Below are 12,745 nucleotides of genomic sequence, written 5' to 3'. Positions count from 1 at the left end.
ATATCATATCCGACATCACCGTAAGTGTACACGTCTGTCAGCCTGTCTCATGACACGCTTCCCTCGGCTTAGTCCATTTTTCCACATTTCATGGGTGTATTCCATTACCGTATATGGTTAATCGGGGCGTTTCTGGTATGCAAATACGTGAAAGTGTGCACGAGCCTCGGCGCAGAGCCAAGGTGGGATTCATCATGACAGGTGTGCGTAGAGCCTGCGTACGCACGTGTGATGAATCCCGACTTCCCTGTGCGTACACTGGTTCTACATTCCGTGCTTACGTGTGGAAATAGAACATGTTCTACGCACACATTGATGAATGAGGGCCCTGGTCTAGTGTTATGTCTCCAGTGTGTGTGTGTATTTGTTATCAGTCCTGTCTTGTATTTAGTGTCACTGTAGTCTGTCTGTGTTCCTCCCAGGTGTCCCTCGTCCAATCAGTGTGTGTATTTATGTGTGCTCCCCCCTGTCGTCCTTGTGGGTTCATTACTCTGTTTCCGTATTCTGTCGTGCTGCCCTGTCGCTGTTCATAGAGTCTCGTCATCCTGGTTGTATTTCCTACAAGTTGTTCGCGGAATTGTCCTTTGTTCCCAGTTAACACTTTCAGTGCCACCAGGGGGCGCACGACTTAGTGCTTGAATGCCACCATCGGCGCCAATGTTAACGTTAATATCGCCTAATCTATGTTTTAAATTATGGCTATGTGTCTAATCTGCCCGTCGCTTATCAAAGAATCATTTTCCAGTCAGTGTTGTCAAGGCAGATTGTTTTTTTATCACTTAATTTCCGTTTGAGAGCATTTTGAAAAGCTCCCGTTTTCAGGTGAAAAACAGCCCATTCTGTGATAATCGCCTTTTACTGGAATATTCCAGAACGTTGATATTTGTCGGCCTATTTATGAATCGTTTTCAAATAAACGCTAGATGATCAATAGTATACGTGCACGCACGCACGTTCGAGGCGCGCGCTGATAATAGCTGTTTTCATTTCCTCATGGATTTTACAGTGAAACCGATAGAGCACATATCACAAAAAAGCTTATATCTCCTCGAAAACTAGTCTGATTATCCTAACACTGATAACATAGATTCCTTACCTGACATCAGATGGTATCCAAATGGTATATTCCAATTCCTGATCACCATTCGAAAAAATCGATAAGTGTATAGATCTAACGTGTATACAGTAGAACTCATGATCAGCGGGGCTCAGAGGATCCAGAATGAACTCTGGTAACCCCGGCTGCATCAGTGGACTGGAAAATGTGGACTGGAATATTTTTTTTCCCCCATCCATTTTCATTGAGTCCATTCCAAAAGGGTGATTTACCATCTGGGAGACAATAGGGAGCGCTTTTTTCACATCTGATCGCCGGCGGCCCTTGGGTAGGCTAGGGTAGGCTCGCGTGATGCAATATGATTTCAGATCGATAAAAAAAAAAAAAAAAAATCAGAGAAATCTCGTGAGTGGCTTTCAACGTAACTATCGTAAACACGAGATTAGCCGTGAGTGGCTCTCAAAGTGTTAAGTGTTTCTAGTGTTCCATGTTTTGTTGCTATCATCTTTGTTTTCGTGTTTCAGTTCGTTTTTGGATATCTTCTTGTTTGTAGTTAGTTTTGTACCCCGCTCGCTGCCAGCCTTGCTGTGCCTTTTGTTTCATGCTTTTGGAGTGTACCTTTGTTGTTGCCCTGTTGCAAGTAAAGCTCTTTTGATTGTCACCTCGCCGTCTCCTGTCTGCTCTCTACTTGCCTCTGTCCTGCGTTTGGGCCCTACTCTCCCCCACACCGTAACAGGGGCATGGCTCAACACATGAATAGACCAAAGTCAACAACCGTTGGGCCAATCATCACAAATCATCATTTAGCTAAATACCCTTGAGCAAGGCACTGAATGCCTACCCTCACCAGGGGCTGTGTGACTGACCTTGCCTTCTGATCTCTATTTGTGTGTGTGTGTGTGTGTGTGTGTGTGTGTGTGTGTGTGGGGAGTATCATAATTATCCATTGTTACCCTTGTCAAAGACTATGGTCTTTTTGCTAACTATTATTACTTCCGGCAGTTAATAAAAATTATAGATGCATACAGACAACACACACACACACACACACACACACACACACACACACACACACACACACACACACACACACCACGCATTCTCTAACACACAAACACACTACAGGTCACTTTAAACACAAAAGAAAAGGTCACTTTAAAGAAAAGGAAAGTATAGTATTAGTACTGTTGTATGGTATAGTTAGTATAGCATAGTTAGATATAGTATAACTGTATATTGTATAGTATATTGTATAGTAGTGTATATATGACTCATTACCTTTAAATCCATAAGCTTAGCATTGTATTGTATTTTATCTTAGTACTTTTTATCATGTCTATTTTATTATCTACCGGTATTCTATTATTAGTATTTTTTTGCACAATCAAAGCGGGCATGGCCACCACCTTCATTTCACTATATGTCTTGTGTATGTATGTGACGAATAAATCTCTTGAATCTTGAATCTACTGGTGACGAGGTCAGTGCCTTAACAACAGTATACAGTAGCTAACAACAGAAGAGGGTGTGGTCTGGTGTTGCAGGTAAGGTGTTCCTGGGTCCTCCCCGGCTGTACCAGGAGCTGGAGGAGCTGCAGCACGACCTGTCTGTGGTGATGGAGGTGACGCTGCTGGTGGGCACGCTCAACGGAGCCTACCAGGTAACAGCTCTCTTATTTCATCACAGAATCCCAGTGCAGACGGGGGAGTCTAGGTGAAAGTAGATGAGTTACTTAAGCAAGTAACCATGTTAACAGCAAGTACGAGTTCAGGTATGTTGATGTACGTGTCTGATTACTTTTTATTTTTGCAGTGTATCCTTTAAGATCCCCGCTACATGTGTTTTTAACACTTTGGAAATGTTGTATATTGAATTACAATTAGTTTGGTATGGTTTTTCCACCAATAAACGACTGAAAAAGGCTTAGCAGCATCTCTACACCGTCGCCCTCATTGAGAATGCAAGTATCTATGAAGCCCGCCCCCTTCTCCCCCTCACGTCTTCCCCAAAGCCAGTTAACTTTATCTTTTTCCACCTAAACGGTTCGCCAAAAATGTATTTCACCCAAATACAACACATTTTAGCAACACAATCTTGTTATATCTAAGCTGATATTAGCTGAAAAATAAATAGGTTTTTTTTATCACTAGATTTCACGTTAGTATTTCACATTATCAGTTAGCTTTTCCTGGATGACAGAGTGGCCAGCTGGGCGAATAGTGGCCATGATAGGTTCACAGGATTATCACAGGGGTGTAAACCTCAGGCTTTACTACAATATGATTTAGATTCTTAGGGTAATAATTTGATAGTTGAATATGTCAGATGAAGAACCGTATATTTCCATTTAAAGTTTTCTTTAAGTTTATCTAAGATGGTAATTTAGAGTTGTGTTCATTCATAGGTAAAGACAGTAGAGGTTGAGTACTTTATTATCAGCAACCTCTTGCAAAGCCTCACCTTCCCTCCTCTTTCTACCCTACTTTTTTCTTACTCTCCCCCCAATCCCATTCAATCTTGTTTGCTGCAGCTTAAATGTATCCCCTTGCCCCACTTTGCCTTTTATGTCTTGTCTGTGTTTGTGTCTTGTATTGTGTGTAGAGGTTGAATACTTTATTATGTAAATATGGTAAGTTAGAGGGTTGTGTTAATTTATAGTTAAAGACAGTAGATGTTGAGTACTTTCTTGTGAAATATCACACTCACACTCCCAAGTTATTTGTATTGACTTTACATGGACTGTCCAAAATATAATCACAATATATTGATAGAACATTAATCATGTTGTAATATATATATATATATATATATATATATATATATATATATATATATATATATATATATATATATATATATATAGTCACACACACACCTACAACCAAAAGACATTGCTGATTTATTTGCACATAATCACAAAATGCATTTAGTTTTTGAGAACATTTTTGTTTGAATATGGCTACCAGTGATGTCATCGGAGACATTGGATCCTTGTGTTGTGTTAATTACAGCAGCATGAAATGATGTACCGGTAGATGAAAAAATAGCAATACCGCTCCATTGACTACTACCTTATCATGCATACGGCTCGTATGAGCCGTATGCATGCCCGCCTCTCTTGGCTTAACGTTGAAAATAGATTGTCTTTTAATATACTTGTGCTGTTCAAGTTGGTCATGAGCAGTAAAACTCCTGTTTTTATACATAATCAGATTTTAGTAATACTGTGCACGAGCATTACACTAGAGGTTCCAGTAGTGGGCAGCTTGAATTGCCAGGTCCTAGAACCAGCGCTTTGGGGAGATCTTTTATTTTTAGAGCATTAACTCTGTGGAATGGCCTGCCTCGGAACCTCTGCTGCATTTACAGTAGATTCACTTTTAAAAAGAATCTTAAATTGTTTTTAAATTGTTTTTAACACTGTAAAGTAATTTTTTGTTTTTGTTTTACACTAATGTAATTTTAGCTATATTAATTGTTACAGTAGGTTCATTGTGCATTGTGTGTACTGACTTTTAATAATTTAGTTTTTTGCAATAGTGATTGTTTTTGTGTTTTTTTGTGTGTGGACCCCAGGAAGACTAGCTGGTTGCTATCGCACCAGCTAATGGGGATCCCTAATAAAATCAAATCAAATCAAATTTAATTTAGCTGTAATTAACACTGATTCAATGTCCCTGATGACATCACTGGTGGCCATATTCAAACTCATTTATTAAATGTTCAGCTTGATCTATTAACTGTGTTGTCTGCGATCGAAATACTGTGAACAAGTCAAATGGCCTTGTTGTATAGACAAACCCATCTACACTGCAAAGACCAGAACACAGTATTAGTGTTTTCTTGTCCCTCAGAACCTTAACACCACCGTGTCCCAGGACTGGTGCCTGGCTCTGCAGAGGCTCATCCGCATCAAGGAGGAGGAGATCCAGTGTGCTGACAAATGCCGCCTGCGACTGTCTGTGCCAGGCAAGCCTGACAAGTGAGTGCCAGACAGGAGTTTTGTATTTTTTATTTTATTTATTTATTTTATATACTGTATATATATATTTAAAAAAAAATCAATTCAGTTTAGTTTCACTTAGTTTCCAGAGTGAGTTCGCTAGTTTCAGTTTGGAGAGGAGAGCAGAGTGATGTTATTCACTGGAGGAAGGGAGCCATCTGTCAGGGAGCCGTCTGTCAGGTCAGGGAGCCGTCTGTCAAGTCAGGGTCAGGGAGCCATCTGTCAGGGAGCCGTCTGTCAAGTCAGGGTCAGGGAGCCATCTGTCAGGGAGCCGTCTGTCAGGGTCAGGGAGCCGTCTGTCAAGTCAGGGTCAGGGAGCCATCTGTCAGGGAGCCGTCTGTCAGGTCAGGGAGCCGTCTGTCAAGTCAGGGTCAGGGAGCCATCTGTCAGGGAGCCGTCTGTCAAGTCAGGGTCAGGGAGCCGTCTGTCAAGTCAGGGTCAGGGAGCCATCTGTCAGGGAGCCGTCTGTCAAGTCAGGGTCAGGGAGCCGTCTGTCAGGTCAGGGTCAGGGAGCCGTCTGTCAGGTCAGGGAGCCGTCTGTCAGGTCAGGGAGCCATCTGTCAGGTCAGGGAGCCGTCTGTCAGGTCAGGGTCAGGGAGCCGTCTGTCAGGGAGCCGTCTGTCAGGGAGCCGTCTGTCAGCTCAGGGTCAGGGAGCCGTCTGTCAGCTCAGGGTCAGGGAGCCGTCTGTCAGGGTCAGGGAGCCGTCTGTCAGGTCAGGGAGCCGTCTGTCAGGTCAGGGTCAGGGAGCCGTCTGTCAGGTCAGGGTCAGGGAGCCGTCTGTCAGGTCAGGGTCAGGGAGCCGTCTGTCAGGTCAGGGAGCCGTCTGTCAGGGTCAGGGAGCCGTCTGTCAGGTCAGGGAGCCGTCTGTCAGGTCAGGGTCAGGGAGCCGTCTGTCAGGTCAGGGTCAGGGAGCCATCTGTCAGGGAGCCGTCTGTCAGGTCAGGGTCAGGGAGCCGTCTGTCAGGTCAGGGTCAGGGAGCCGTCTGTCAGGTCAGGGAGCTGACGGTGGAGAAGTTGCCAAGGCCAGGGCTTCTTGTCTGGGTGTCGGATGGAATCAGAACAGAATAGGGAGACCAGGGCCTTGTCCAACCACAGGATGCCTGACATCGGCTGCTGCAACTCACACCTCTACCTGCATGCTCTACCTGTTGATGTATTCAGAGAGAGAGAGAGAGATTATCTTCTCGAGCATCGGCTCTTACAGGGGTTAGCCCTGGAAAGGACCATTGGGGAAAGCCTCCTCCAGGACCCTCCTCGTCATGGCAGCTAAGGTGGCGGTGGTAGGAACCGAGGATGAGCACCTCTACCAGAAGCCGTGGCTCGAGGACGAGAATTGGTGCATTGATGAAAATTCTTTCAGCGAACACACATAGGTGCACTGAGCAATCCAACAGGTGAAGCATATAATCTTGGTGCCAGGACAGGGGGGTGGGGACACAGGGTCAAAGAGAAGCTACCAGTCACTGACGTAGGCTTTCAGTTGTCGCCCAACACATACTGTAGACATGGTTTAGCGTTGTCTACTTGGCTGATGGGGGGGGGGTGTAACTGTGGCAGATATCATCCCCCGTCCCATGGCTACGTGGAGGAAGGGAGATACTACTGCCACGGGCAGAGGAGAGTTAATTAGGGAGCTGATTAGGACTGATAGAATAAGTCAAGTCAAGTCAATTTTATTTGTATAGCACATTTCCAGGCAGTGGCAGCTGGCACCAAAGTGCTTCACAGGCAGGTTGATAAAAACAAAATAATATGATGCAAGATATAAGATTAAAACACAGTAAAGCAATGAAAGTAATAAAAACAGGTAGGACACAGTAAAACAAAGAGGATAGAAGGGCCAGGGGTCTAGTGGTGATTAAGTGGGGGGGAAGGCCAAGGAGAACAGGTAGGTTTTTAAAAGTGATTTAAAAGCCTGCACGGTCTGGGCGGCCCGTACGCTGAGGGGGAGGCTGTTCCACAATCTAGGCGCTGCGGTGGAGAAGGCTCTGTCTCCCCTAGTCTTTGAGCCTAGTTCTAGGCACCACCAATAGCAGCTGGTCAGCTGATCTGAGGGATCGTGGGGGGTGTGGCGGTGCAAGAGCTCAGATAGATAGGGAGGAGCCGTGCCATTATTTTAGTGATTTAAAAACATTTAGGGCTAGTTTAAAATCTATTCTAAAACGAACAGGTAGCCAGTGGAGCGAGGCCAAAACTGGGCTGATGTGCTCATGTTAACACACCTGTGCACCACGTGATCACCCACATCCCACACACACACAGAGACACCCATAGTTTAAAGCCCAAGGAGAGACAGAGAGAGTGGAGTGGAGGTGAGGAAGAGAAAGAGAGAGTGTGATACGGAATTTGTGAGGTGAGAGGTAGTTGAGAGGAGAGGTAAAACCGAGAAGGTGTTTGTGGTACTGGACCCTGGACTGGCTGAGATACTCCCTTGTGACCCTGACCCTGGACCGGAAGACAAACCCTGAGTATTGAACAATCCCTTTTTGTACGAGAGCCTGTTACGTGGTTTGACCCTGGACTGTTATTCGACTACTCTAATTGCCCATCAGACTTTTGTGCTATTATTCAATAAATATTAGGGATGCTCAATATTGGCTTTTTTACCGATACCGATATACCGATATTGTCCAACGCTTAATTTCCGATACCGATATCAACCGATATCAACCGATACCGATATATGCAGGGTTCCCCCACCCAAAAATGGAATAATTTCAGGTAATTAACATTACATATCTCTTGTTGTGGAATTAACACAACATTATGCATACTTTTGACAATAAATAAAATCAGAATTTGTTCTTACTTGCTTGCCTGGGTAAATAAAGGTTATAGAAATGTAAAAAGAATTATTATTTTTATTTGTTTGAAAACCGATTTTCCGATATCACATTTTAATGCCGATATCGGCCGATAATATCGGTATGCCGATAATATCTGACATCCCTAATAAATATCTTTTATTTATTGAAATTGGGCTTGTGTGGAAAATGTAATTTGTTTGTTTTGAACCGTGTCGAGCCTGAACACCACCAGGCTCGTCACAAAACCAACCACCATGTACTCTGCTGTATGTGATGTAATGTTAGTCATCTGGGTCTCTAGGATGCAGGCAAGTACAAACTTCCTTTAGGGGTCCGAGATGACTAGTCGTGGGGTTTAGCAGATGGCGTGGCAGCTTGGACGAAGCGGGTGGCACCACCTGCCACATCCTGTGTGCCCATGCTCCTCTTGCCAAGCAGTGGACTGGCTTCAGTCTGCTCCGTTCCCAGGCTCGGGTTGATGTTGATTGTACCATTGTAAGACAAATGGCCCACTAACCCCCCGTACTCATTAAAAAAAATTATTTTAAAGAGCTTTATGATTCCATCCGTTCGACAGTCAGTGAGACAGATTTCTTTCCCAGCTTGGTTTCTGGACTTGGAGCGGTTTCATATGTGCCTCTTTCTGAGCATTTTTGACATTATAATACTATCCAAGAAAGTCAGCATTTTTGTGATGTGTTTCAATCAGTCACTTTAATTAATGTTTTTACATCTGCTGTCCTCGACAGTGGTGTCTGGTAGGTAATTCCCAGGGAAATAATCGGGTACAGGAAGTGACCTGTTTAGGGCGGCTAAGTGGCGCAGTGGGCAAGGCGCTCGCCACTAACGCAGGAGATGCTGGGTTCGAGCCCAGCTCTCTGCGTTGCTTCCGGCTTGGCTGGTCGTTCATACTAATACAATTGGCAGTATTAGGGGGTGGGAAAGCCGGTGGGTGGGGATCGGACGTTGTGGACAGCGACTCCTACAGGTCGGTTGGTGCGCCTGTACAGCAGAATCAGGAAGCAACGGGGGCAGCGTGAGCCTCCCACGCGTTACTCCTCGCCGCTGAGAGATTGCGCTGTGCAGGTGAAAAGATGCGACGGCTGCCTCCTCGTGTACCGGAGGGGACACGTGATGCAAGGCTTCATCCACATTGCAGCCGACCAGTGGGAGGCATGGTCTAACAACGTTCGAGACAGGGGAGGGTAGAATTGGATAAGACGAAATTGGGATGGGAGAAAAATAGAAAATGGGGAGAAAAAGTAGATCAAAAGGAAGTGACCTGTTTTACATCACCAACAGTAACAGCAGTTTGTTTGGAATGATTAGAAGACTAACTTGGTGGTTAGCATGCATTTTCAAGATGGAGAGCAAGTCAATAGAGTGCAAAGATGGATACAAAAGTGTTGAGTTTTAGAGTTTGTTGTATGATGTGTCAGGAGCACAGAAGCTTAAAGCAGACTTCCCAAGTTCAGTACAAACTCTAGGTAAACTCTAAGAGCCATTGGCACGTGTACTATAAGGTTCAGACGTCCACTCCAACAGAGAAGTAAGATAAATTGGGCAATCTCCAATTATAGTGTGATGGATGGATCAAGTGATGGATAGATCAAGGCAGAGGCTGACATTGAACCAGAGTTGATCTGATTGGAAAGAAATAGTCAATATCTAGTCATGTCCTCAAGGACAGCGATTAATCTGGTGTTTCAGTTAGATACTCTGGCAGTAGCTTTTATTGTCGTCATGTTGAGTCTTCCTTACTTCCTTTATTAATCCCCTCAGGGACATGCAAGCGTCATAGCAACATGGGGGAGGGGGAGGTACAGGCACGATTTTCTTTTCTTTAAAAATATATATAAATAATAATCATAATCATATAAAATGTATAATATTGAATGTTTAATGATATAATGTATTTTTACCCTCACACATTGTACCAAACTGTACACACAGTACAGTAGATAGACTAGGGGCATTATTAAGCGACTCCATGGGTTGGTTGGTTCATTCATGCGTATATGTGTTCACATTCAAGGACTCAACCGTCTCGCCTCATGAATTTAACCCAATTGGGTCAGAGTGGTGGCCTCATGCCAGCTGCATAGAGTGTTGCAGTGTTTACAATAGCTTGTACTCTATGCATGTAATAATAATAATCAATTATTTCTATAGCGCTTTTCTAGAACTCAATGTGGCTTTACCCTAAGGGGCGCGTGTGGGCGGCTCAGGAGGTAGAGCACTCGTCTCGTTGACATCTTGCATGGTTGCCTCTGCTGTCGGTGTGTGAATGTGTGAGTGAATGCATGAATGAGAGGCATACGTTTTAAAGCGCTTTGGATACCATTTAGTGAGACAAACAACAGACAAGCATAACACAAACACACAAAGATGGATGGGGTGGGGTGAAAATCAGAAAAGGCAGTGGAGAAGAGATTGGTCTTGAGGTGGAATTGGAAAATTAAGAGTCTCTGATGCTTTAATGTCTTGGAGGAGGGAGTTCCAGAGCCTGGGAGCTGCCCTGGAGAAGGATCCGTCCCCACAACTGCGGAGGTTGGATTTGGGGTTGGAGATGAGGCAAGCTGGGGTAGATCTGAGGGGCAGAGAGATTGGTACGGGGAGAGGCGATCTATGAATATGGGGGGGGGGGGGCAGCAGCCAGTTGGTGAAGGGCTTTGTCAGGATTTGGTAATTGATCAATGTACTATCACATTATTTTCGAATTTCGAATTTAATTTCGAATTTACATAAAAACACGAGATTCGGACTTGAAGGGAGAAATAAAAAAAAATAAAAAAAAATATATATATATATATATATATATCAAATATATATATTTATCGACTTTTTCTCCCCATTTTCTATTTTTTCTCCCATCCCAATTTCGTATTTCCAATTCTTCCCTCCCCTGTCTTGAACGTTGCTAGACTATGCCTCCCACTGGTCGGCTGTAGTGAGGATAGAAGCCTTGCATCACATGTCCCCTCCGGTACACGAGGAGGCAGCCTGGCTCACGCTGCCCCCGATACTTCCTGTTTCCGCCGCACCGGCGTCACCCAACTGACCTGTAGGAGTCGCTGTCCACAACGTCCAATCCCCACCCACCGGCTTTCCCACCCTCTAACACTGCCAATTGTGTTAGTATGACGGCCGGCCAAGCCGGTAGCAACGCCGAGAGCTGAGCTCGATACCAGAATCTCCTGCGTTAGTGGTGAGCGCCTTGCCCACTGCGCCACTCAGCCGTCTCAAAAAAAGAATTATAATAATTATAATAATATTATTATATAAAAAAAATAAACGTCAGGTCATATAGGTGAGACTGTGCTGAAAAGAATGATACCAAACATACCATGGTAAAGAAAAGTAGCCAAAACTTTGAAAATAGCCTTTTTATTTAATTATTTATTTATTTTTACACTGAAATTCGAATTCGAACTTGTCTACAACTTTGTTAAAGTGACAGTCCTACTATGTAGGTGAATGTTTAACAATGGTTTTCCTCTTGCAGGTCTGGACGCCCAGTGAGCTTCATGGTGGTCTTCAATACTCCCAACCCCTTCAGCAAGATCTCCTGGGTTAACCGGCTGCACCTGGCCAAGATAGCTCAGAGTAAGTCTGCAATGATCCCCTTCAGATCTACCATGTTGTGCTTTGAAGTTATTGACCAATGAACTTCAAAAGGGGCGTGACTTAGCATATAAATAGACCAATGTCAGTAACTGTTTGGCCAATCATCACAAAACTAGCAGGATAGATAGACCACCGCAACACTTCCGGGATTCTGAAATCGGGGAGGAGATAGCGGGGGGAGCATATTCAGATTCAGATTCAGACAACTTTATTGATCCCGCATGGGGCAATTCATATTTGCAGCTTCACCAACAAGCAACAAAGACAAACAAATAACAAAACATCTCAACGACAGCACGGCAAATAAAAAGAGAAACACTCCATGTGATACAATCCAGCAATAAAAGTAAAAGTAAAAACAGACAACCAAGTGCAAAAGGCTACTTAAAATGACTACTGTCTGTGTTTAAAAGTCTGATAGCCGAGGGGACAAAAGATTTGGCGTAGCGGTTGGTCCTACTTGGTGGGACGTCGTAACGGCGGCCAGAAGGCAACAGTGAAAACCGCTGAGACAGAGCATGGAGAGGTTGATTTGTGATGCTCGTCCCCTTCTTGACCACCTGGTCCGTCCAGAGAGAACATAGGTCTCTCTGTTTTACTCCAATTATTTTGGAGCACACTTTCACAATATACTGTAGGCTGTTCCTATCTTTAATGGACAGGCCACTGAACCAGCAGATAAAAGAAAAAGTTAGGAGGCTTTCAATAAAAGAACTATAAAAAGTGCTCAGGATCTTCGCACTAACATTAAAAGAGTTCAGCTTTCTCAGCAGGTAGATCCTCTGCTGACCTTTTTTAACAATAGACTCTGTATTTAGGTTGAACTTCAGTTTACAATCAAACACAGTTCCCAGGTATTTGTACGATTCAACAGTCTGGACGTCCTCATCGTGAATTACACTAGCTACACTGGCTTGATGATCGGGGTTGTGTCTGAAGTCAATTATCATGTCCTTAGTCTTAGAGACATTGAGGTCCAAGTAATTCCACCAATTCACAAAGTCGTGAAGTACAGGTCCATGATCAGTTTCGGAGCGCTGCAGTAGGGATACCAGGACAGTGTCATGAATATGAATGAATGTGGATGAGAGCCTTGATGTAAGTGGTTGCAGATACGGTTGTGGGGGTGCTAGAGACATGATCGAATAGAATTGTATGCGCCTGAATCTCCTGAACACGGCGCGACCCATTCCTAATCGATCAGAACTAAATCGGCAGAGAAAAAGCCCATTTTTAAGCACCTATTCCCC

General features: G+C 44.1%; 1 protein-coding gene across 2 annotated transcripts in view; it reads left to right on the top strand.

Moving 5' to 3' along the window:
• arhgef10lb (Rho guanine nucleotide exchange factor (GEF) 10-like b) overlaps positions 1-12,745 on the top strand; it is a 141,861-nt gene that overhangs the window by 52,040 nt on the left and 77,076 nt on the right. For both annotated transcript variants that reach the window (XM_084332821.1, XM_084332822.1), the window contains 3 exons: positions 2,602-2,717; positions 4,912-5,039; positions 11,374-11,474. In XM_084332821.1, coding sequence (XP_084188947.1) covers positions 2,602-2,717; positions 4,912-5,039; positions 11,374-11,474 — 345 coding nt within the window. The remainder of the gene's footprint in view (positions 1-2,601; positions 2,718-4,911; positions 5,040-11,373; positions 11,475-12,745) is intronic.

This window comes from Notolepis coatsorum (genome assembly GCF_963971535.1).
Source record: "Notolepis coatsorum genome assembly, chromosome: 17".
In the NCBI taxonomy this organism is placed as follows: Eukaryota; Metazoa; Chordata; class Actinopteri; order Aulopiformes; family Paralepididae; genus Notolepis; species Notolepis coatsorum.
This window is presented reverse-complemented; position numbering and strand designations above follow the sequence as displayed.